At 40.5% G+C, this 27,506-nt stretch overlaps 1 protein-coding gene across 9 annotated transcripts in view; it reads right to left on the bottom strand.

Annotated features, from left to right (window-relative positions):
• Nucleotides 1–27,506, bottom strand: part of SUGCT (succinyl-CoA:glutarate-CoA transferase) — a 488,382-nt gene that overhangs the window by 76,920 nt on the left and 383,956 nt on the right. For 3 of the 9 annotated variants that reach the window (XM_065583830.1, XM_065583831.1, XM_065583834.1), the window contains one exon: nucleotides 18,301–18,411. The exons of the other annotated variants lie outside the window; for them this stretch is intronic. In XM_065583830.1, the coding sequence (XP_065439902.1) occupies nucleotides 18,301–18,411 (111 nt within the window). The remainder of the gene's footprint in view (nucleotides 1–18,300; nucleotides 18,412–27,506) is intronic. 9 annotated transcript variants of the gene reach the window in all.

The following is a 27,506-nucleotide window of genomic DNA, read 5'->3' as shown; positions in this document are numbered from 1 at the left end:
ATTCTTCAGAAAAAAAGAACAACCTTTGGGAATCAAATATCACGTATTGAGATTTGTAAGAAAGAAACGAATAACCAAGGGGTTACTAAGGATTAACAAGAATTTGTCTCCCTCTCTGCCTTGGAAATGAATGGGCCTGTTTCATTCAAAATGAGCAAAATACTCCAATTTGGTTACAAAAGGTAGCAAACAGACCTGATTCTACAGTGCCTTATACCTTTTATGATACATATACGAGAGCAAAGGCAAATGTAAAATGCTATCAAATCAAAATAGTAGTGTTTGCACTCACATTGCAGAGGCTTAAATGTCGAAACGAGGGGCAGGTGGTGGAGAATCAGGCAGGCCACACTTGCACTTTTTCACACCAATAAGGAGGTATTTGACTGCCTGTTGGGTATTTGGCAAAAACTCTAAGTACCATGCAAATTTCTTGTTTCAACTTTGGTCCATCTCAATTAGCATGTAATTAGGAATATGATTATCTAGCAAGTGGAGCTTCTCTTTGGTTCATAAACAAACAGTGAGGTCCCAAATTCATCCTAGTTGATTTTTACTCGAGACACATAGCACCCAACTTCCAACCATCAACCACAGGAGGTACAGGAATCAGACAGACTGCAAAATGTAATGCCAGAAAGAAAAGCCCAGGGTCTTTTTGTTTTTTTTGGTTTTTTTAAAAACATTGTTCAGTATGGAGACATATGTGCCAAAATGCATGAGCTCTGATATTACTATTTTATAGTACCGTAAGTTTAACAGAAGGGATCATCAGTGCCACAAAGGAAATGATGTAACAGCCCACTTCATATCTCTATAGCCACAATATAGCTGGTTGTGGGTAAATGTAATTATTACTCCAAGCTCCAAACCACAAGGAAGTAATATAATTGATTTTCCTGGATCTCCTAAATGAAGAACCATAACCATAATTACCCAGGAAACAAGTAACAACGTATGGTGTGATCTGATACATCATAATGATATTGTGTGATACACTCTAAAAACACGTTTCCAAAAAAAAAAAAAGAGAGAGAGAAGGCTTTAACTCATTTGAAATCAAGTTTTAAATGTCTCACCTCTCCATTTCATTGATTGGCCCGATGGATCTTGTATTATCACAAAGGGTAAACAGGAACACATTATTTTTCATATCTCTATCAAGTCCCTCTTTTTATATATGCAACAGTCCCAAACTTTTCAAATCTCACTTTATATAGTTGTTCTTTTGTGCAGCTAAACATTTTAATCACCTGTCTTTAAATCTCCTTTATTTCATTTTTGAAATAGTACCTATTTTTTATGCGAATGCACATTTTTGTTAGCAGCTGGCTCACTTGATTAAGCTCGTTTGGAACTCATGAACGAATGCAATCTGGTCTGTTTGCTTGTGTCTTGTTACTCTTTATCAGTTTGTTCCAGCAGCTCTTATTTTGACACATCCATTTCTGATGATATCTCATCTTCACCAACTGAAAAGAGTCGGTATAAAGTAGGTATTTCCCTAACATCCTCTGTGACACAAACTGACGAAAAAATCATTGTTTCTCTGCAGCGTCCTTATTCTCCTTAATTGATCCATGTTAGTCCTATTGATTTCCTTGCAGATTTCCTGTTTCTGATATACTTTTTATTTTCTTGGGGCAGGGCCTAAGATTCTTTTTGCTAATTGCTCTTTACAATCCCTCTTAGCCCTCCTAAAATTCCATCTGACATTATACTTGCTGTAGTTTATGCTTCTATTGACTTCACAGGGTTGAATTTTCACTTTCTGAAGGACACTTGTTTGGCTCAAAAAATCCCTAATGAATCTTGCAATATAACTATACTAGATTATTTCTTGCCTTCCAACTCCCTTTTTTGTTTTGTTCCTTTGTGTCTTTGATCTACAATAGAATACTTAAACTTTCTCTCATGTTGAGTCTGAGGATTTTAGTTTCCTTATTTTTTATTTTAATCTTTTGACTGACTTCTTAATTTTGGGCACTCCTCTCACAGCATTGAACTTAATTATTCTGTGGTCACTACTTTGACTTTCGGTGGCCTATAGCCACCATTGTGACTCAATATCTGCTATTTTAGACCAATTCCTATGTGTTATTTAGGACTAAGTCAAGAATAGCCACTCAGTGTGTGCGCTCTAGAACTAACTATTCCAAAGAAGCAATAATTTAATGTGATGATTTGAGAAACTATTTCCCTTAAACCTTGTCCCACTGTGATATTTGACCAGCTGAAGGTAGCTGAAGTCACCCATTATTACTGCCATATTAGACTTAGTTGATTCTTTGATCTCTCAAATATTTTGCACTCAATATCCGTTTCCTGACCAGACGGCCAGTAGTATAGCCCCTAAGCTACTCCCCCAGCTCTATGACCTAATCTGTCCTTCCTGTACATAGACAGGCATTACAATAGCCTATTGGTTTTTGTCTTTCCACTATTCTTCCGTAATGCCTACTATGCCAATATCCTCTTTCCTTGCCAAGAATTCTAGATTTTTGTTTTTTGCTTTACACTTCTCGTGTTGGTATATGATCACCTGTAGGATTTGAGTGTGTGGTGGGGAGGGGCAGAGGTTGGCCATCTGCTTCTTTTTTATTTAACTCTTTAGTCTGACACCGTTAGCTTTCCTGAATTTCCCTCCTTCATTTTTGCTGTAATTTCATACTTTACTTAATACAAAGATGCCTTTTGTTACTGATTTCCCTACCATAAGTCTTTGTGCAACCTGAGTGTTCCTCAACCTCTGCCAGCTTTTGCCCAGCTCTTATCTTAAAAAATCCACAAAACCTTGTTCATTTTCTGTGCCAGCAGTCTGGTCCCACTTTGTTTAAGGTGAAGCCCATCCCTTCTATATAGGTTCTCCCTTCACCACAATCCCCTCTTCTGGGCACCACCTTCTCATCCATGAACTAAAGTTGCTGAAGTTCTCCTTGTGGTGCTAAACCTCCATATTAGTCCAGAAACATTTCAGAGAAATTTCCTATCAAGGTCAAGGACCCAAGAGTTCTCCATGTTTCCAGGACTGCTCTCCTATACCTCCCTACTTTATTAGTCCTAAATATATACCTCAACTGCAACCATGAACTCCTCCCCAGTACTCATTAGAAGTTTATCTAGATGTCTCCTGAGGTCCACCACCTTTACACATGATAGGAAAGTCAGCAAGTGGTTCTCACAGTCAACAGATACCCAGTTATTAATATTTCTAGATATTTAATTCCCTAATCCTTCTTTCAAATTAAATTACTGTGGGAATATTTGATTAAGATAATATTTAGAATGTTTTCTGGGTTAATTTTTATTTTTCCTTTGAACTCACTTCTACAAAATAAAAACTAAGGAACAGAAGACCCCACACCAAACTGCATCACCAACCATGACAAAAGACAAAAAAGTCAGATTAAGTAATCAAAACAGTGTTAAACAATGAAAATCATTCATAACAGTTATAATAGAAACACCTTCACCATTGTTTAATGGGCAAACACATTCTTAGAGAAAAGGCCCAAATTCCATTTATTCCTCACAGTAAATATGAGACAGCTGCTAAATACGTCTATATAAATCTCAGATGTTTTCATCAGGTGTATTGGAAAATAATGAAAGTGACAAGAGAAAGTGTTTTTACTCTAACAGCAGATGGCATACAAGCAAAGGGTCAGTTGTGGAATTCTTTCAGAGAAGCAAATATTTCAGAAGGTTTTGTTATGACAAGCCATAATTAGTATCCTTGGGGAATTACAGAGGGATTTGGAAAACAGAAATTCATAATTTAAGCCAAAATTTTCAAACCTGAATGGCTAACATTAGTCTCACAAATCCATAGTTAGTTACCTACATAAAATGGCTTGATCTTTGGGTGCTCAGCGCTTCTGAAAATGAAGACACTCCTATTAAAGTACAGTACTTAAAGACACACCTTAAAAGGGCTTGATTTTTAGCAGGTGGATGCTCAGCACCTTTTGAAAATTTGGCCCTTTTAAAGTGTCTCCAGTTGGGCACCCAAAGACTGATGCACACAAAATCACTAAACAGCAACAAAGAGTCCTATGGCACTAGTCACTTTTGAAAATCTTGGCTTTGGGAGCCTAATTTTAGGCATTCAGAGTTAAAACTTTAAAAAAAAAAATCGTTGGCCAGATTCTCTGTCCCAGTCTTCCCCTTTGGTAAGACTCTGGTGATACAAAGGTGATGGAATCTGGCCCTATATCCCCAACTGGGAGTATCTATCACAGGAGTTTCCACAACAGAGATAGAAATCCAGGGAGGTAAGTGAATGTTGGGTGGGGCGGAGACGTGGCCAGAGTATGCTGTGCGTCAGCTATCCTTAACTGGCAGTCTCTTGGGGAAGGTTGCCAGCCGGCACAGTTTAAATCAAGTAAGTTGCTCTAATTTGAACCAGGGAAGGACAGGAGTCAGGGGCTGTAACTGGCTCCCTGCTGGACTCCCGCCTCATAGCACAGAGTAGAAACCTCGTATAGCTGAGAATCTGGCTTAATGAGATTAAAAATATTAATTTTTTTAAATTTACTTTTGTTATCAACACAACCTTGGAAACGAAAACTAAAATTTGATTTTAAAATTACACATGTGCTTCTCTGCCTGTAAATTCTATATTCATGGTAGTACTTATGCAAAGAGAATGGGTTTGTTGCCATCCTGGTACTTTCTGGCTCATGAGTGCCAGCCTGAGAAGAAGGATGTATTTGCCATCAAAGCAACTGGTACAGTCAAAAGATCTGAGTTTTATTTCCAACTTCTTGTGTGACTTTGGGCAAATCATTTAGGGCCAAACTAAGTCACTCCTACTCCATGTTAAGTAGTACTTTATACTGGCAAAAGTCCTACTGAAGACTGAAGTCAATGGGACTATCAGGGAGTAAGGGACTACTCAAAGTAAGAGTAGAACCATCTGGTCTTTAATCTCTCTATACCTCATTTTCCCTACCCATAAAACAGCGATAATGATACTTAACTATCTCATCGGGCTGTTGTGAGGCTTAATTTATTAACACACATAAAGTACATTGAGAGCCTTGGATGAAAGATGCTATGAGAGTAAGTAGTTGTTATTACTAAGACAAACAGGAACAAATTCTGGTCCAACTGTTGTGTATGCCTCTTTCAGTCATAAGAACTAATAATTTACTGCCACTTCCGGTGCTATGAGTCAAAAGTTTATCACATTCCATCACCTGATTTAAATAATTAAAAATGTTACATTTAAAATTAAAAGCTTACTTTTACAGTTTGTGTATTTTAAAAGAGTCAACAAATCTAATATAAATGGTAAAAAACAAAAGCCAAGCAAAGAAATATGTGCACGCAGATGAGCTGGAGTGGATGAATGTCAAAAATAGCACCATGAAAGGCTTTTATTTTATTTTATTTTATTTTCATTCAGATTTCATATTAAACAAAAATAATTTTCCAGATGTTTTCCTTGTGGAGACAGTCTTGGAAAAGTAAATGGATATAAATGTATTGCTAAGGCTGAAAGGACCCTGGGCTCCAATTGGGCTTCACTCCTGCAGCAGGAGACTGGAAAGGAAGGAAGATAAAGAACCCTGCCACTACCACCACCACACACATCCTCTGTATGTGCAATGTGTCAGTTACATCTGGGGTGTAGCCCGATGTTTTATAATGCTACTCCTTCCCCAAATCCTCTAACCAGCCATGTGCTGGTCTAATAACGATGGAGATGAATTTGTTATGTTTTTTATGGTGAACAAGGGTTTTCTATAAATGAGGTTTTCTGAAGTATCTGCACCATGGGATATGTCACATGTTGTTGCGACTCTGAAGTGCAAACTTTAAGGTGTGTCTGGTCAGATACAATTTAGAATAACTGTTACAGCACAATATGCCTGATTTTCCAACCCTTACCCACAGTGAGTAGTCCCAGTTAGTAAGTACTCCTCTAACAGCTGTTCTGTTAAAGAAATCATATGCATCTTCTTATATGCACATTTATGTTATGGAAAAATAGATTTGTAGAAGAAAAACAAGTCTCAATAGTCAGTGAGCCTTGAATACTCATGACCTTACTGCCTGGGCTAACAGTAAGCAAAGGAACCATTAACAGCAGCATTGTACCATTCATGCTAATATTTCATTCGGTTTTTGAGGGTCCATGGAGGCCTCACCTGTTTCTCCATACACGAAGTACATAATCAGTATAGGTTTTCCAATCTTACACACCACACTGAGTTCCCGAGAGCCTTAATTTAAGTACCCCATCCATCTTTCACCTGCTCTGTAACTGTTGTGGTTTATTTATATATCATTCATTGTTTTGTTAGAGCTGGCCTGTCAGCTCAAGGTACTCACCCCTCCCACAGCTATAAAGCTTGCTCACCCACAGAGGAATGCCACTTAACATTGGCACCTGCTTAGCGTTGTAAAGTAAATCCAGATGGAACTGTCTCCCTGCAGACTGTAGTCCTGCTGTGGAGAGAAGGATACTCTACCTTCCCCTCAGAAGCAGGTCATTCCTATAGAATCTTGAAGTGATCTTTACAACCCTTTAGAGGAGGTTCTCTGTGCTCTTAGTTGGAACTGTAGAGTTTTGGCCTAAGTTATAGGCATCATGGTTCACCGGGGGGAGGAGACCAAAGCCCTGAGGTAAGTGGAGAAATGGGATACCAGGAGGAAGCATGAGCAGGAGAGTGCAAGAGGGGAGGACTCCTGTCTCAGACTGAGAAAGCGGGACAATCAGCGAGTTATCTAAAGTGCCTATACACAAATGCAAGAAGCCTGGGAAACAAGCAGGGAGAACTGGAAGTCCTGGCACAGCCAAGGAACTATGATGCCATTGGAATAACAGAGACTTGGTGGGATAACTCACATGACTGGAGTACTGTCATGGATGGATATAAACTGTTCAGGAAGGACAGGCAGGGCAGAAAAGGTTGGGGAGTTGCATTGTATGTAAGAGAGGAGTATGACGGCTCAGAGCTCCAGTATGAAACTGCAGAAAAACCTGAGAGTCTCTGGATTAAGTTTAGAAGTGTGAGCAACAAGGGTGATGTTGTGGTGGGAGTCTGCTATAAACCACCAGACCAGGGGGATAAGGTGGATGAGGCTTTCTTCCGGCAACTAGCAGAAGTTACTAGATCGCAGGCCCTGGTTCTCATGGGAGACTTTAATCACCCTGATATCTGCTGGGAGAACAATACAGTGGTGCACAGACAATCCAGGAAGTTTTTGGAAAGTGTAGGGGACAATTTCCTGGTGCAAGTGCTGGAGGAACCAACTAGGGGCAGAGCTCTTCTAGACCTGCTGCTCATAAACCAGGAAGAATTAGTAGGGGAAGCAAAAGTGGATGGGCACCTGGAAGGCAGTGACCATGAAATGGTCAAGTTCAGGATCCTGACACAAGGAAGAAAGGAGAGCAGCAGAATACGGACCCTGGACTTCAGAAAAGCAGACTTTGACTCCCTCAGGGAACTGATGGGGAGGATCCCCTGGGAGAATAACATGAGGGGGAAAGGAGTCCAGGAGAACTGGCTGTATTTTAAAGAATCCTTATTGAGGTTGCAGGAAAAAAACATCCCAATGTGTAGAAAGAACAGTAAATATGGCAGGCGACAAGCTTGGCTTGACAGTGAAATCCTTGCTGACCTTAAACGTAAAAAAGAAGCTTACAAGAAGAGGAAGATTGGACAAATGACCAGGAAGGAGTATAAAAATATTGCTCAGGCATGCAGGAGTGAAATCAGGAAGGCCAAATCACACTTGGAGTTGCAACTAGCAAGAGATGTTAAGAGTAACAAGAAGGGTTTCTTCAGGTATGTTAGCAACAAGAAGAAAGTCAAGGAACGTGTGGGCCCCTTACTGAATGAGGGAGGCAACCTAGTAACAGAGGATGTGGAAAAATCTAACGTAATCAATGATTTTTTTGCCTCTGTCTTCACAAACAAGGTCAGCTCCCAGACTGCTGCACTGGGCGGCACAGTATGGGGAGAAGGTGACCAGCCCTCTGTGGAGAAAGAAGTGGTTCGGGACTATTTAGAAAAACTGGACGAGCACAAGTCCATGGGGCCGGATGCGCTGCATCCGAGGGTGCTAAAGGAGTTGGCGGATGTGATTGCAGAGCCATTGGCCATTATCTTTGAAAATTCATGGCGATCGGGGGAGGTCCCGGATGACTGGAAAAAGGCTAACGTAGTGCCCATCTTTAAAAAAGGGAAGAAGGAGGATCCGGGGAACTACAGGCCAGTCAGCCTCACCTCAGTCCCTGGAAAAATCATGGAGCAGGTCCTCAAGGAATCAATTCTGAAGCACTTAGAGGAGAGGAATGTGATCAGGAACAATCAGCATGGATTCACCAAGGGCAAGTCATGCCTGACTAATCTAATTGCCTTCTATGAGGAGATAATTGGGTCTGTGGATGAGGGGAAAGCAGTGGATGTGTTATTCCTTGACTTTAGCAAAGCTTTTGATACAGTCTCCCACAGTATTCTTGCCATTAAGTTAAAGAAGTATGGGCTGAATGAATGGACTATAAGGTGAATAGAAAGCTGGCTAGATCGTTGGGCTCAATGTGTAGTGATCAATGGCTCCATGTCTAGTTGGCAGCCGATTTCAAGTGGAGTGCCCCAGGGGTCGGTCCTGGGGCCGGTTTTGTTCAATATCTTCATTAGTGATCTGGAGGATGGCGTGGACTGCACTCTCAGCAAGTTTGCAGATGACACTAAACTGGGAGGAGTGGCAGATACGCTGGAGGGTAGGGACAGGATACAGAGGGACCTAGACAAATTAGACGATTGGGCCAAAAGAAACCTGATGAGGTTCAACAAGGACAAGTGCCAAGTCCTGCACTTAGGACGGAAGAATCCCATGCACTGTTACAGACTAGGGACCGAATCGCTAGGAAGCAGTTCTGCAGAAAAGGACCTAGGGGTTACAGTGGATGAGAAGCTGGATATGAGTCAACAGTGTGCCCTTGTTGCCAAGAAGGCTAATGGCATTTTGGGCTATATAAGTAGGGACATTGCCAGCAGATTGAGGGACGTGATTTTTCCCCTCTATTCGTCATTGGTGAGGCCTCATCTGGAGTACTGTGTCCAGTTTTGGGCCCCACACTACAAGAAGGATGTGGAAAAATTGGAAAGAGTCCAGCGGCAGGCAACAAAAATGATTAGGGGGCTGGAGCACATGACTTATGAGGAGAGGCTGAGGGAACTGGGATTGTTTAGTCTGCAGAAGAGAAGAATGAGGGGAGATTTGATAGCTGCTTAGAACTACCTGAAAGGGGGTTCCAAAGAGGATGGATCTAGACTGTTCTCAGTGGTACCTGATGACAGAACAAGGAGTAATGGTCTCAAGTTGCAGTTGGGGAGGTTTAGGTTGGATATTAGGAAAAACTTTTTCACTAGGAGGGTGGTGAACCACTGGAATGGGTTACCTGGGGAGGTGGTGGAATCTCTTTCCTTAGAGGTTTTTAAGGTCAGGCTTGACAAAGCCCTGGCTGGGATGATTTAGTTGGGAATTGGTCCTGCTTTGAGCAAGGGGTTGGACTAGATGATCTCCTGAGGTCTCTTCCAACCCTGATATTCTATGATTCTATGGCTGCAATATAAAAACACAGATAGATGAGCTAGACAAATTTTGTGTGGATCAGCTTGAGTTGTTTGTCTTTCTCTCCTGTGCAACCATAGGAACCAACTGGAACATTCAGAAAACAGTATTTGGTGTGTTATGACCATTGTGGGGCCTGATTTGCATGGTACTTCACTGACACTGACCTCAAGGTCAACAAGTCTTAAGAGATAGGGGACTTCTGTCAATCTCACGTTAGGTTAAGACCCAGGAGTGAGAGTCCTGCAAGATTTCCGCTAAGAAGTAGAATTAAGAAGCAAATAATTTCCCTTTATATATCAATACCTTTCACTCCTATTCATTCTAGCAATGCAGTTCTTATTTGCAGTTCTAGTTAAATTTGTAACACCATTTCCATTATAAACCTCTAATTTTCAGGGTTTTATTCCTTAACTATGAATTATTTTTTTTCAAATTGCAGTAGGACATATGAGTTCTAAGGACAGCCAACGATTTTAGACCTATGAGCATATACATAAGAGGTGATTTTCTGTGACAAACTTTTTGAGCTTTACAAATATTAAATTTTTAAAAATATAATGGCTTTAAAAATATTAAATTGTATATATATTGAGTCAACAATCTGGACTAGATACCCCATAAGCACTTAATATCAACAGAAAAAGAAAAATAGATCTGTTGTTACTATTGGATATTTGACTGCTGAGCATGTAATATTAACTTTTTTTTGTTTTATAGATTTTTAAATACACCAGTTCACATTAACCTTTTAGTAGCTCCAAACTTTTCCTACTTCGAAGTCAATGGGGGTTATGCTATTTACCTCAATTAGACAAGGACTGGGCTCAGGATGATCAAATATGACCAAATTATCATTATCTTGACCACTTCAGTACAAACTAACCAAATAGGCAGCAATAATGTCATTGGCTGTTATAACACACATTTTATATACCTTCCCAGGCCAAAAAGTCATTACATTAGAGATCATCTATCAATTACTTAACGGAAAAAAACTTAAGAGAACATCATAGTTTTCTCAAACCATCCAAATGTTAGGAAGCCTGCAAATTCAAAGTTAATTATATTTTTCAAAAACCCTTTGAAACATTCAAAAGTTTGGAAACGAACAATTCAGTTCCCACACACACCTTCCAAACTACCCATCCAGCTACAATTTTGTATGGATGATTCACCATGCTATGCTATACTTCTGACATATAAGATACCTACTTTTTGTTCTATCCTTTAAGAGATCTAGAGCACAGACTCAAAACCACTGTGTCTGGGGCTAAGACTCCTCACATTACAACATTTTATATTTGAACTCCCAAATATTTTTAGGGAATTGTTCTAAACAATTTTCCTGAACAGAGTTAGGCTCATTTTCCTACAGAAATAATTTTTGTGCTGAAGAAATCATAGAATCATAGAATATCAGGGTTCGAAGGGGACCTCCGGAGGTCATCTAGTCCAACCCCCTGCTCCAAAGCAGGACCAATCCCCAGACAGATTTTTTTCCCCAGATCCCTAAATGGCCCCCTCAAGGATTGAACTCACAACCGTGGATTTAGCAGGCCAATGTGCAAACCACTGAGCTATCTCTCCCCCCACTCCCAGTGCTCCTTCTGACACACTCTCTCTCTTTCAGGCTAGGCCTACACTCAAAAGTTAAGTCAACCCAGCTACATTCCTCAGGGGTGTGAAAAATCCACACACATGATCAATGTAGTTAAGCAAACCTAATCCTGTGTAGACAAGTGCTGGGGTGATGGAAAAAATTCTTTGGTCAACTTAGTTACTGCCTCTCGGGGAGGTGGACTACCTACGCCAATGGGAGAATTCCTCCCATTGCTATAGTGAGTGTCTACTATGCGGTGCAGCTGTAGCATTTCAAGCGTAGACAATCCTTCTCTTTCTCTCTCATTCCCAGTGTATTTCCCTGCCTGCTGCTTCCCCTTTCATGACTTTCCATGTCAGGAGCACGCACAGTTATAAGATCTACTTCTGGACCATAATTTACATAGATACCACTATTAAAAACTTAATGATTTCACCAATAAACTCCCTAGAACAATGGCACCACTGCTCCCCAAGACCAAGAGATTAAAACAAATTTGAAGTTTCTAAGACAAGTTGTATAGGAGTTATGATGTACCAAGGAAAGGCAGGAAATTATTAAAGAACTTTTCATTTTTTGAACCCTCAAGCCTCCTGATGTCTTACTCAATTTACATGAAAATTCTCGCAGAATTCTTCTTGACATAAATTCACATATGCAAATTTTCTGATCAATCTGTTTGTTTCTGAAGTTAAGCGGGTTGTGATTAAATCGGATTTATAATGAAAGAGCACCTTCAATCTTAACGATGGAAAAACTAGCATCTCTCCCTAGTACCACAGCTAGGCCAAACACTATGATCAGATAAAATAAACAGAATTGAGTGGAATCTCTCCTAGTGAAAGGATTTTTTTCACAGACCAAAAAAGACAAGTGTAGACTTTAAGACTGACTTTAAGCAGAGGTTCAACATAACTGAAATTGCTATTTGTATGTAACATTTTTGAGACATTTCAGAACTCTCATACTTCAGTATAACTAGGTTTGGCAGAATTGGATTTTTATTTTTGTATAATTTTGATGGATAACATCAATGTTTATTTTTAAGCTTTTTTTAGATTTTTATCAATTTAACTTTTCACAGTTGCAGGAAATTATAGGCAGCAGACTATTATTTAATGAAGTAGATGTTGAGCTTCAAAAAGTTAAAATTTTATAAACTGTTAAAATGCAAATTGTCACAATCATGTCAAAATGTACAAAGATAATATCTTTAAATCAACAAAAGCATACTAGTCTTTGCTATTCATTTGCTAGTCCATTTGTAACAAGTCTAATCTAAAATCTAAATCACTGTATTTTGACTCTAGTAGATTTTCAAGTAGCATCTTTCCTACTTTGCTGATCTGTAAATTTCTATAATTACTGATGGAAATATATAACAATGTTTCACTACATCTGAGTTCACTTTAAGTAGATTCCACTGTAATAAATATTTAGTGTATCTGCCAGAAATGGTTTATCATGTCAAGTCATATGCACTTCTTTAAATATTTCCTTTCCATAATAGCTTTTAATTTTAAACACTGCTATATGGACAGAAAATAATGAAAGAGAATTGAACTGTAAAAATTGTATAGAAATGAGATCTCATTTAAACCTGCCAAAGTAGTGGAAATTTAAAACACCGGTCCCTATCCTGCAAATTGTTTCATAAAATAAAACCTCTGCTCCACTGAAGGGCAGGGACTTTGGAGCAATTTGCAGGATTGGGGCATATGACTGAAATTTCATGAGCTCAACATGTCACAAGGTACAGTAAATATCATCTCTAAACAATAAACTTAGGTACTAGCCTCTGATCCTACAAAATGAACCTTCTGTGTCGATCCACAGAATGGGATGAAGTCCCTTTAACTTCAATGGGATTCCACGCAGACCACAATGGCTTGTGCAGATTACCACTTTTTGGTATCAGCGCTACAATACATTGACACCACCAGGTGAGTAAAGAATGATATAGCCTTAAATCTGAATGTTGTGGTGTCAGTAGATTTAATACATCCCATCAATATCATTTGAATCTGTATTTTGTCCATTAATGAATGCAGTCTATAAAGCTATTTTACTTTATCAGTTTGATCTTCATCTCAAATTATAATAGGGAAATTTGAACATGAAAAAAATGTCACCCCAAAGGGGAAGTCCTATAGAGCTTTGAGATGTGTAATGAAAGTGTTCAACTATTAGAAATTGTAACTTTTAAGTGAACCATTACAAAAGACATTAACAAAAGACACTGACAGATGATCATAATGGTCCCTTCTGACCTTAGAGTCTTTGAGTCTATGAGACAGAAGAGGAAATATATTTTAATTGTTTATTTTAATTAATGCATTAAATATTAGCTACCAGTTAGAAAATATTCTTAATATAAAATATGCACTAATGTATATAAAAGCTCAATATAAAATAGGTTCTAACCCCAATGAAACCTTAATGCTATCAAAGGATCAGGAGAGTTTGTAATTGCCTTACATGACTATCCTGATGCTTTGTATTGTACATACTCTTGGATCATATACATGCATCCAAAGAGTTACCGAATATTATATGAGCATATAAATGTCTCAGTAAAACTGAAATGTCTTTTGGAATTTTTCTTCTCAAAGGTGACCATTTTCAAAATTCAATTTAATTTCAGAACATAAATATTTAGGCTGGGATTTTCAAATGGGCCTAAGAGTAGTAGTAGGGGCCAGATTTTAAAATATGTTTAGGTGCCTGAAGCTGCAGATAGGCTCCTGGTGGGATTGTCATAGGTGCTTGTATTTTCAAAAGCACTAAGGGAAATCCAGTAGGCACCTATCCACATCTTTAGGGACCTAAATATCTTTAAAAAAATCTGTCCCTAGGCACCCAGCTCCCAAGTGGTGTGCCTAACTCCCTTAGTCTCCTCTAAACATTCAGCCTTATTCAGTTCAGCAATTTAGTTCCGTTAATACCGTCACTGCTGGGATTTGGTGAAAGAAACATAGGACAAGCCACCCTTTCCACACTCCAAACCTTGACAAATGAACCAAACACAATCCTCCTGACCTAAATGAGCTCAATATCAAGATAACTGCATCATGAAATAAATATACCATTCCTGTCAACAGGACACAAGAACACTCCAAAATGTTCAGGTTTCCTGCAGGTTTATTCCAGAAGGGTTTGAGCATTAAACCAAAGGGGAAAAAGGTAAAATTAAAAAATGATTTATGATCCACTAGCTGAAGGATGATTTAGCCAATAACCTGAAAAGTCATGAAGAATGGTAATGGTATCTTAATTGATTTTTCAGAATTTTTTCCAGAAGTTGTCAGGCTTCCTCTTCATTTACACTTTTGACTTGCATCTAATTGAAAATATCAAAGTATATGTTACTGTCAAGTGTTCAGATGACATTGTAATGCTGAAGTCACGAGGTAGAGTTTCTTTGCATTACAGTAAATTATTGTATATCTGCTTTGGTGGTTTTTTCACAGTCTCCTGTTTGATTTTTCTTTTTCATTTCTTTTTCAAAGATCAAAGGAATGTAGAGCTCATGAGAGGTGTTGACATGACAAACTGCAGAAGAAGGTCTTTTGTTTCTTAAAGAGGCCAATGGCTGCTGAGGCAAAACAAGAACCGACAGAAACTTTCACCCAAAAGTCTCCTGGAGCCAAAACCATTTTGGGGATTTAGAAGCATTTAGTTCATATTTTGCTTTTTCATTTTTAGATGCCTGTGCACTGCCTGGTTTCAGTGGGGACCAGAAAGAAAAGTACCAAAAAAACAAGAGCAATACAATTGATTAGGGACCAAAAGGACTGACTTATGAGGAAAGAATAAAAGAGTTGAATTGGTATGGCTTGGCTAAGCGACAGCTTTGGGAACAATTGTCGTTTACAAATACTTGATGAGTGTCAACACTAAGGTTGCAGAGGAATTATTTAGTGTGCTGCATTGGCGTATAGCTAAAATTAATGGGATGAAAATGAGAAAGGGAAAATATAGGCTGAATATTAAAAACTTCCTGATGCTAAGACCGACTAGGCTTATTAGTTAAGTCTCCTAAGGGAAGTCATGGGAGCCCCAATGATTTGGATTTTAAAACTAGAGTAGACAGAACACTATAAAATAAACTATATGAACTAATCCTGAGCTGTCAGGAAATGGATTGGACGATCTAATAAATGGTTCCAACTCTAACTCCTAGGATCTATGATTATATGAAAGGCCAATACCGCAGTCATTCCAATCAGGCTGAATCGAGATGCATCAAAAATCTTGTAGGAAAACCTCTTCTCATGAAATGCCTAGCCTAAGTTCCACACAAACAGGTTCAAATGAATTTTGGATAAGGGTGGCTTTTGGGATGGTTATCAGAACCAACTGATATTCACCCAAACACCAATTGCTACTATTTACCAGCATAAATGGTATATAACTGTGAATAGCATCCTTACATGGTCACTGTCAGGGGAAAGCACCTTCTCCATGGTCATGCATTCTCTGGTCTCCCTGCTGAGACTGCCAATAAAATGCCAGCAAGTCACCAAAGCTGCAGGCCATTTTGCAACATGGACTATATTTAATGCAGACCATCAATGGTAACAACTTCCGGTTATTACTAATGTGGGCTGCATCTGAGTCAATGACCTAGAAACCCAGGCATCAAGGGGAAGAAGAGTTTTGTGGCTAAGGAAATGGACTGGGACCCAGGAGACCTAGCGTCAAATCTCGACTCCATCATAGGTCTTCTGCGTGACTTTGGGAAAGTAACTTAATTTCTATATACCTCACTTTCTCATCTGTACAATGGGGGGGAGGGAACAATACTCCCCTACCAATCAAGAACATTGTGAGGATAAATTAATTAGTGTTTGTGAGGTTGTCAAACAAGGGGGGTAAAATGGGATCCATGTAAATAACTGGCTATATGGAGGTGGTGGGCCTGATTCTCTTCACAAATGCCTCAGTTTTATCAGTATAAGTCATCTGACTTCAGTGGAGTTACTCTTGATTTTCAACAGTAGAGGTGAGAGGAGCCCCCTGAATAAAATTACACTATGCACAGGACCCTTTGTTTTCAGTTTTTATTTTATTTCATTTTTTCCCGGGAATTTATTACCAGTGTTTATTACCACCACCACAAAAACAGGTGAAAATTGGTGGAAAAAAAAATATTTTTTTCTGGGTAAATTTCGGGGTTTATTTTGGTGGATGGAAAGATGGGGAAAAAAGTATTCAGTAGATTGATGCTTTGAATTCCATTCATCAATGCGGTATGCTGCAGAACTAAAACAGAACTCAAAACACAATGCCACCTCTGAGTTTAAGAAAATAATACATCTCTAATCCCTAAATAAAATGTTTCATTTGAATAAACAGTTTACTGTTGTAAACTTAGAACTATTAGCCTATAAATATTTATATTTAATAATGGACCACACCATTTGCAGCGCATACACTCAATTCATCCTTTTATCCTGTTTTTTTTTTTTTACTTTCAAATACTTCCTTGTGTTCTGAAAGGTATTCTGATACAGATTTTTGTTTTCAAATCTTTAAACAGTTATTTGCTAACCGCTTGAAATGTGTACGTGGTGGGAGTCATCAGTACATTCAGATGTGCACACGCCCTTGTGGGCGTGCCTGTTTATTTATTGTTTGTATCTTCTAGACTAATACATAGCCCTATTTCAACAGGCAGCTTTGCACGTACACACAGACTAAAGCATTATCGTAATACAGGTATCTCATGCAATGCATTGTATTTTCCTAATAAAACAAGTTATTTTTTATATATTTGAATGATCCAAAAGTAGAATGAAAATCAGAAAAAAATGAATAATACTTTTTGTAAAACCCAGGAATTTTTCGATAAAAATCAGTGTAAATGGAAAATAAAGGGGCTTAACTATCCAATAAAATTACATATAGGACAGATGTTCGCCATCACTTTTCCCAATTTTCAGTGGCATAGATATTCCTTAGCAGCTTTTCGTTCTACAGACTGCAAAATATTCAAAGGTTTAAAAATAGCATGCAAAGGGTGGGGAAGGAAGGCAGTAATACGTTTCAGAAAAAGGAAATCCCAGTCTGAATGAGGGTTAAGTGAATAAGGTATAAAGGAACAGCTCAGACATATGTTAATTCAGTTTCCCCTTGTAGCACTGAGAAATATCCCATCTTTAGTCAGGGCTTTCTTGGTTATAGGCAATTGACAGCTAGGGACTGTCTGACTTCTCCCTTAATCCATCAACATATACTGGGAAAGAAAAGAGCTGCCACAGAATGTGTCCAGCAAAAATCTGGAGCTTTTTCAGGCAGGGATCATGAAGGCAGCCGACTTATTTGTCATGCATAAACTCCTCAATGCAGAAAAGAACATCAGAAGAGCAGGTTGTCATAAGGCTATGTCTTTTTTTAACTTGTTCAGAGACTTAAGGCAATTAAGCTTTGCTGAACTGCATGCAGGTAAACCATGCTAAATTGAAAGATTATCAGCTTTAAGTCACATGGTACTAAAAGAAAATCTTGGTGGAAAAGTGCCACATATTTAAGCAATGTCCGTGTATTTCTATACAAAGGCGAGAGACAGCCTTTAACTTACTTTTACAGACTTTTAGATGGTGTTTTGGTGATTAAATTGTACAGGCCTAATTTTGATAGCTGCTTCTTATCAGAGTAGGTGAGGTTGAGCTGGTCTTCCTACTCCCAAACTATCATGCATTAACTGGGTCCAGTGTGGGTTAAAATGCCCTCATCTCATACAACCAAAGAATGAGGGTTGGCATCCTTAGCCAAACCTCTCCTACCAAATTCTTGATTCTACCTAAATAGCTAAATGCTACACCCCCCCCCTCCTGATGAGGAAGAGTAAGGATACAGGTGTGGGGTATTGCCGTCTATGAAAACTTAAGAATTTTCCTCCCCTAACAAGGTCTATCAGTCCTTCTTTTAGCCAGCGCTCAGGTTTACACCAGGAGCTGGCCTCTGGGTGGCTCTTACACTGAACAACACAACACTGCACTGAACAACAGCCACAAGTTACTGCAATACTGATGTTTATTGTCACTCTCTCATTTTATTTATTTATTTGGTATTATTTCTTATCATTACTATCCCCCACTTACCAGGCCTCCAGGCTGCTGTGAAGGTGAAAAACCACTGGATACCTTGTCAGTCTTGATCAGAAGAAAAATGCCTTCCTGATCCCAAAGTGATCTGGCAGATCCACAGCAAATCTGGAAGCCAGATGGGGGGTGGGGGGAATTGTATCAGGCCACTGAGCTCAGGGGAGCCCCCAAAACATCTGTAACTGGGGTGAAATGGGGATGAAATGGGAACGGGTGGGGCCCAGTGAAAATGACGTATAAGGGTCCCACATTTTTCTTGCTGGGCCTGGTGACAACTACACCACCTTTAGGACAGGGCAGCTGAGCAACATGAATGGTTGCAACATGCCTGGGAATATTTAACGAGGGGACATTTGCTGGAGTCAGCTGGTTCCCTCATCTTCATGAACAGTCCAGTCAGGGCTAGGGGAGGCAAAGACTCCATTCCACTCTACCCAGCCACATTCACAAGCCCACACACAACCAGGGCCGGCTCTAACTTTTTTGCTGCCCCAAGCAGCAAAAAAAAGCGCCGCCCCCTGCCGAGCGCTGCCCCGCGCCCCCCCCCGAGCGCCGCCGGAGCCCGACCCCCCCGCAGAAACACCCCCCCCGAGCGCCGCCAGAACCCCTCCCCCCCGCCGAAACACCCCAATCCCAAGCGCTGCCAGAACCCCCCCCCCCTCCAAGCGCCGAGCCCCGAGCGGTCCCCGCCCCGCCGAGCGGTGCCGGAACCCCCCCCCCAGCGCCGCGCCACCGGAGCGCTCCCCCCCCCCGCGGCATTCCGCGCCGCACTCCCCCCCGCCGCCCCTTACCAGGTGCCGCCCCAAGCGTGTGCTTGGTTGCCTGATGCCTGGAGCCGGCCCTGCACACAACCCATTCATGCGTTTTGGATAGGAGGAGCGAACGGGGGGATGGGAGGCACTCTGATGACCGAAGGCTATCCCTCTGCCAGTCTGATCAAACCCCTTCTCCACTCTTCAAATACAGGGAGGGGGATTTCATAAGAGAATCACACCAAAAATATTTTTTTGTTATTTCTTATTCTATTAATCCTCTTCATATGTTGTGGCATCTAGAACTGTAGTTTATAGGTTGTAGTTTCTGGAACTAAGTTGTCTAAGTTCCTTGGCTACCGAATCAGGCAAAAATAAGTCTTTAAAGTTAGATATTTGCTTAAGAGGTTACAGTAATAAAGCAGATATACATTTAAGAAAAGGGGAATTATGGGTAGATAAAGAAACTGAAGAAGTGACATGTGAACTGTGGAGTGTTATTCAGTCTCCTGATGACCAAACAGCAAGACAACATGTCCAGTCCTGCTTCCATTGAGGCAAATGAGAGCAGGAGCAAGTCCAGTAATGTAGTGCCTCAGTTCAGTCACATTTTGCAGTTTAGTGTGTTAACGAAGCATATGAGATGGGCATTTATAGCTGTATTTTTAAAATTCGGAGTAATAAATAAGTTCTATTTCATTCAGTAGCAACCATTTAGACATGAGTTTTAAGTGAAGGGTTAAAATGTGGACTTGGGTTATGCAGAATATTTTTATCTCAGGTGCCAGGTCTTGACATTAGACTGGAGTGATTCCTTCAGACTGGTCTAAGCTAACCATCACCCAAATGAAACAACTCAGCAGCCCAAATCCTTTTTCCAAAGTACTCATACTTTTCTTTTTGCAGAAGCTGCTGAAATGGTCAGTGCTTATAACCAGTGTTAAGCACTGAAAAGAGTTATCCCAAAGTCTAATTAGATCAATATTAATTTTCCAGGGCTTTAAGCCACCTAGCTATTTCAGCTTGAAAAAATATAACTGCAGAATCATTTGATATTTTAAATGGAAAGAACACAAGAAAAATCCCAAATGAAACTCAAATCTACCAATTAACCAGGAGTGAGAAGCAGTCTGAAAGCATAAAGCAACTTTTTTTCAATCTCTGGAAACTAGCCAGAAATGCAAAAGTTTCATTTTTCAGAAGAAAAAAAATATCATTTTTGATGGATTGCGATTTGGAGAACTGTTACCACTATATTTTGAAAATGTATACGTTTATATAGTGAAACACATCACACAATAATTCATCAGCCTCATGTTACTGCTCTGTACTTGTGATGACTTTAGAAGGACTTTTTTCCTTTTTGTTAATTAATGCCAAAACTTTCAAATGAACCTGAGAACAACACGAAAACCATATGTTAAAATTTGACACTTGTACTCAAATTACAATATATAATTTTTTTTCTCTTTAGCTTTGTAGTTATCTGTTAAAATGTTTCTCAAAAGCATCATAAGTATCAACAAAATATTCTAATACATAAAGGAGACAGGAGTCTAGAAATCAGCAATGAAAATGACATTAATGGATTTAGCAAGCAAAGGGAGAAAATCTCTAATAGAGGACATGCAGTCTCTCACAAAACACGATTTAAACACAGCCATGTATCAAAAATTCAAGAGCATAATCCATCCATTTAATTCAATTATAAAAATACAAGTACCAGCTAATAAATTTAGGTCAAATCCTCCCTTACTAAAGCTATACTCCCACATAAGACAATATATAAAGATTCCAGGATTTGGCCTCCTGCTTTTTTAGCAAAATCTTTTCTTGCTCCCTGAATAACATTCACAAATCCTGAAACACTCCACAGTCATGTCTGCCACCTGTATGCACTGACACCTTTTTGGGAGAGTCTTTTTAGCCTGACTTTGACGTTTGGGTAAGAAGCTCTCGCTGCACACATTCCAAATATCAGAGGAATTGCATTCTAGGGGCAAAATCTTAGTTCCGTTGCAGTCAATAGCAAATTCCCACGGGGGTTGTGTATTAATTCTTGTTGTCAGAAGGAGGTCACAGTGCAGTGAAGTTTGAGAACCCCTGCCCTAGAGTTTATGATCATGTGAAAAACCCATATTGTAGTATTTCCAATCAGGCTGAATTAAGTTATATCAGAAATCTGACCTTACTAGATCAGGACAACCTTGTTTAAATTAAATATAGTTCTCAATAGTTGGGCTTTAGCATGTCTTCCTTGAGAAAGGCAGACATGGATTTTCTTCTGGGAACCAAGGAAAGTCTGGGAAGCTTCTAGGAACTTTTCACTTATACACATACATACAACGTTCTATAGACTGGTAATGTTCCAAATATGAAGCTTTATGCATAATATATTTAAAAGTTACATTTACAGCTTAAAACAGGATTCATAGAGATTTGGGACTTAGTAACCATTCTGAGAGAAGGAAGCTGGCAGCTTGTCCCTTCAGCAATTTGAAGAGTAAACATTTCTGAGTCATTCTGCAGCCCTGAAATGATGAGGTCAGCAGCTATTGGTGACATACTCTGAGACACACAGAGAGGACCTGCAATATTGGCAGATGTCCTCCTGACTCCTGCTTGCTAGTGCTGTGCCTGTCGTCACAGTTTTACGCACTAACACACCACGGTCACGGAGGAAGTCCGTGGCTATTCTAGAAATCTTTTCCTTTCAAAGGAAGAGTCCCTAATGGCATTAAAAAAAAAAGGCTGAAATGATTTGGACAGTATACAGAAACACATTATTCTGAAATTGCTGGCACTGGAACTATTTGAAAAACAAATTTAATATCAGATCTTCCATTCTTCCTTTAGGACTGCGGTTTTTTAAGAATCAAACCACACTGTTTTCATATTTGTTCCTTTACTTAGGCTAACCTCCCTGTGCAGCAGGAAAGATCGTTTTAACGCAGCTTTCCAAATTGCACGAATGGAGAATCTACACACGAACTTTTACATGTTCCATTGGAATATCCCACTGTAAACTTGCCCATATTTCAGTTTGTTTAGGGAGGCAAGCGGTTCTGTTAATGTGGCCTAATGTGTAACAGACAGTGTTAACTGTGTTGTTTTAATTCTATGAATTCCTGCAAGGTTCTTTAAAGATCGAGAAGAGTTCTGCGGTGGAGGGGGGAAAAGGAGGCAGGAAGAAAGAAAGGCACATGGTTTTCATTTGGGGGGGGATCTGTTATGAAATTCACTTCGCTGCTGCAGGCAATATTGGAGATTAACTGGAAACTGGCTGAACTTACCTTCAAGTTCATAAAGAACATTCACTCTATAAAGTTTCCTTATAGCACCTTTTTATATAATGAGATTTAAATTCTGTCAGCACGGAAATCGGTTCATATGTTTTAAGATGTGTCTTACTTTCATGACTTCAGATGCCTTTCCTTCCAAAGGCAGAGATTCAGCTTTGAAGGAAGATTTGCGTCTGAAGGATGCTCGAGGATTGCCCGAGGAGGAAAACAGTGCACCATTCTGATGCCTCATGCTTCCAGCCATGGGCCTGAAGAAATCTATGGCTGGAAGCATGAGGCAACCCATCTTATAACAACCCCAGTCTTCCTAGGCCTGAATATGCAAACTGTACTAAGCACAATGCTTATTACCATGAGTCAATGGGATACTCATGGTAGTAAGCACTATACTTGGTAGCAACTGTTGGAAGAATTGGGCCTTATGATGGGTTTTCCAGTGTCATTGATATTTTTGAAAGTTTTTATTGGCATTTTATAGTGTGAACAAAAACAGTTTTAAGTGTAGTGGCCAAGCATTCCCTTTCCAGGAATCCACCTGACTCACCAGTAAGCTGCCTCTTCCCTTCTCTTCCTTCTGTGCCCTTCCAACAACTAACTGAGGGCTCAGTCCGACATGTTGGTGAGCACCCAGTGAAGTCAATGGGATTTGAGGGTGCTCAGCACCTCACAGAAGCATTGAGCATCATGCAGAATTGAGACCTACTTTTTTAAAAAAGATAAAGCCTACAGACACCAATATTAATTATTACTTTTTGGTTATGGTTTTTATGGTAATGTCCAGGGACCAACCAAGATTAGGGCCCCATTATGCTAGGATGGGGTGGGCAAACTACAGCCCACGAGCTGGATCTGGCTCACCAGCCCTCAAGCTCCTGCTGGGGACTGGGGTCTAGGGCTTGCCCTGCTCCAGTGCTCCAGCCAGGGAGCAGGGTTGGGGGCCGCTCCATGCGGTTCCCAGAAGCAGCAGCATGTCTCCCCTCTGGCTCATACGTGTAGGGGCAGCCAGGGGGCTCCTCTCTGCATGCTGCCCCCGCCCCAAGCACTTCCCCTCAGCTCCCATTGGCTGGGAACCTCTGCCAATGGGAGCTGCAGGGGTGGCACCTGAGGAGAGGGCAGCAAAGCCGCCTGGCCGTGCCTCTGCTTCCGGGACATTCCACTGCTTCCGGGAGCCACTTGAGACAAGTGTTGCCTGTAGCCTGCACCCCTGAGCTACCCCCCCTGCGCCACAACCCACTGCCCCAGCCCTGATCCCCCTCCCACCTCTGAACTCCTCGGTCCCAGCCTGGAGCACCCTCCTGCACCCCTCATCCTCAGCCCCATCCCAGAGCCTGCACCCCCAGCCAGAGCCTCACCCTCCCTCCCTCACCTCAACCTCCTGCCCCAGCCCAGAGCCCCCTCCTGCACCCTGAACTCATTTCTGCCCCCCAACCCCCAGCCAGAGCCCTCACTCCCTCCCGCACCCCAACCCCAGTTTCGTGAGCATTCATGGCCCACCATCCAATTTCTATACCCAGATGTGGCCCTCGGGCCAAAAAGTTTGCCCACTCTTCTGCTAGGCACTGGACAAACACAGCAGTAGACAGTCCATGCCCCCCAGACCTGCTGACAATGTAAATAGACAAGAAAGCCATGAGGCTTAATCCTACAGAAACTTCTGCATCTGAGCAACTTCGCCAATGTGAGAGGTTCAATGGGACTAAATTACTTCCATGTTGGGGCTGTGCCCTTATTTTTAGAACGAATGCAGAAAATCAAGAGATTTACAGTAACTATTTATTTTTTCTCACTAAAATCTTTTCTAAATAAAAACTGTGCGGATTGTGATGCATTCACAGATAAGGGTTAGTGAAAGCCACACCCAGCTAAGGTGGGGATGAAAGGATCCTGGCATAGTAATGAACAACGCTCTGCTACACCTCTAATAAAATTAATGAGGAGCCTGTGTAAGGAAGAACTTCACATTTGATCTTTTAAAATATCTTTTACTTCTTTTTACAAAGTCATTGTGATTCAAATGAATATTTGGTATAACAAAAACTTAGTAACAATGCATCTTTTGGCTAAGATTTAAAGGCAGGGCTTTGCACACCCATGGTCATTAAAGATTTTTACAAGAATAAGGGTGTTACTCCCTGGACTAATTTCAATTTTGGCAATTATACTAAGCTGACCTAAACTTCTACCTGTCCTTCAACTGGATATATTGTTCTTCACTTCACTTCCTGAAAATCTATCTTAGGGAATGTCTACCATGCAATTCAAACCCCTTGGCTGGCCCATGCCAGCTGACTCGGGCTCAGACTAAGGGGCTGTTTAATTGCAGTATAGACATTCAGGCTCAGGCTGCCCCCCAAGATCTAGGACCCTCCCACCTCTCAGGGTTCTAGAGCCCAGTCCCCAGCCCAAACCCGAACTTCTACTTCACAATTAAACAGCGCCTTAGTCCAAGCCTGAGTCTGTTGGCATGGGCCAGCCATGAGTTTTTAATTGCAGTGTAGACATACCCTTAGTGTTGATATAGTGTTTTGCACCAAAGGTAGCTGCAATTCAGTTGTGGGTAAAGTGATCCTCCACATAACAGCATATGATTCAGGGAAGCATCCCACTTCAGAACAGCACTTAAGCACATTTTTCAAGTTAATCATAGACTTATGTCCAACTGAAGTCAATATAATGTAAGCATGTGCTTTACGTGCTTTCTGAATAAGGATGTACTAAAGCACATGCATATGTGCTTTGCTGAAGTGGGATCTTAAAGAACTTTGGGATTTCTTAAGATGAAGAATTCTGCATAAATGTAAGGAATTGTTATTATCAGGTATTATAATGAGCTCTTTCTGAAGATCTATGCACATCTTCACATGATTAATAATTCTGTGTGTGGTTTTCAACACATATCAAAATTATTTGTTAGGACTAGACTGAAGCAATTTAAAAATTGCAAAGCACAGGCAAATTTGCACTGCCAAGCAAAACAGTTAGGTCAATACTTACTCCTTGTAAAAGTCAAAATATAAAATCAATGGGCCTGGTTCTGATCTGATTCACACTAGTGGAAATTGAGAATTACAACAATGGAGTTACAAACAATGTAAACCAGGTGAGAGTGAATTTGGAATCAGCCAAAAAGTGTTTGAATGATCCTTATAAACATTTTTTTTTAAACTTGGCAGTCAGAATTGTTTTGTTCAACTGCATCACACAATTAGCAAAGTTTCTGGCATGCTACATCAAGGAAGGGATGGAAGTTACAAAAAAAAGGAAGAAATACATTTTACAAGTATCATGTAAAATGTGATATTTATACTGCTTTCCAGTAGCAATCAGCACTGCGATGTGCAACTAATTTGCTGGATGCCAAGGAGGCCCATGTTTGGCTAACACTTGTTGGCTGATTTTATTTAAAGCTGCATGTCATACCAGGAATCTGTTTGCTTTAAAACGATGGATGCGGGAAGGTGGGCAGTTTGCTTCCACAGATTGAACTAATGGCGGCTTCTCTGAGCAACCACTTTCCCCTCTTTTGTAAACGTCTATGTTCTGAGAGATCCTAACTTTTGCACTGAGGGGGAAGAGTGAGATGATTTATCTCCTTTTAAAATATCTCAGTTCCCTAACTGATAAATTAACCAAAGTAAACAGAAGAGGACGAAATCATACTCGCTATTCAAATTATTAAATAGTAATTCTGAACTGAATAAGAACTGCACTTTGCCCTTCCAGCTGAGGATCTGAAAACTCTTTGCTTGACAGAATTAAGCCCCAAAACCTCATGTGATGTAGGTATTATCATTCCTATTTGATTTACGGGGAGAGCGAGGAACGGCAATATTAGGGGCCAGATTGAACCATAAATACGCTGCCCTAGCAGGAACCCTGAGAAGGGACCGTGGTACCAAGTGAGTCACAGTTCCTTCCCTGCTTCCCCCTGAAGAAGAAAACTGCCTGTAGTCCTCTCTTACTTCCCTCCACATGCTGCCTTGACTCAGCTGGCTGACACGCTGGAAGGAGAAGGGGTGAAGCGAAGGCTCCATTCACTCCCCATCTCTTTCCATCCCTACTCCACCCCTACCTGCTTGTGGGAAGGGAATACTGGGGATACAGCTGCTATTCCTGTCTCTTTCCCACTCTTCCACCCTAGCACCTGGAATTGCAGTGAGGGAACAATAATGAGAGGAAGGGTTGTCTTACTCCGCAGTGGGGGTGCATAGGACAGGTCATAATCCAGCTCTAAATGACATGCCAGAGGCCACACAGGAAGTCTGTAGCAGAAGCTGGAATAGAATCCAGGCCTCCTGCTGCACAGGCCTAAATCTTCACCACAAGACCATCCTTCCTTCCTTGCCCTAATTCTGTGTGTTATTTTCAGGAACATGATAGATTCTAATCTACTCTGTGACCCCATTAGTGCTGCATGCCAGTCTCCCACCCATCTGCAACAGACTGCCCTGCACTCCCGAAACCACTTCAGATGGCACTTTTTCAAGAAACACTAATCAAAATGAAATCTCTCAATTAATTATCCCTCTAAAACCTGCATTCCGATCCCCTTTCACTAATTGAAAATTGCTTACCCTTTGTTCTTCACAAAGCCTGGAGTAAATTGGGTAATTTTAGCATTTAGGTTTTTTTAGACTGCTCCTAAATTTAATGTGGGAAGCTCTTTTTTCTCCTTCTTCTTCTGTTTTGCCTAAACAAGTTAAGTTAGAACCATCTCTTTTCAATCAGGTTTATATCAAGAATCGGGAAGATGAGTGGCTCAACTGTTTATTGATCTCATTATTACAGTGTGTGTATGTGTGTGGTTACTTCTGATGCCTAACCCTGTGTCTTACATGATCACCTGATTGAAAAAATTATGATACAACATTTAAAATGAAGAGATTAAAAGGCTTCCTCTCCAAGTTCTTCCAGCTCAACATGCTTCAAAAATCTTTCCCAGTTCCTATTAGATACACATGAGAGTGTTTGCATTTATGATTAGGAATCAGCTCTTGACCTTCCAAACTTGTATTGTTCCCCGAAGACTGCTCTGATTCAAATTCCCCAAAAGGCCATGACCTGCTGTCTGCCTTTGGTCATTTACAATTAAGGCCTTCATGTTTTTTCATATGAATTCTAAGATGTTTTCTGAGAGTCATCGGTTCAG

This window comes from Chrysemys picta, chromosome 2 (assembly GCF_011386835.1).
Source record: "Chrysemys picta bellii isolate R12L10 chromosome 2, ASM1138683v2, whole genome shotgun sequence".
NCBI classification, from domain to species: Eukaryota; Metazoa; Chordata; order Testudines; family Emydidae; genus Chrysemys; species Chrysemys picta.
This window is presented reverse-complemented; position numbering and strand designations above follow the sequence as displayed.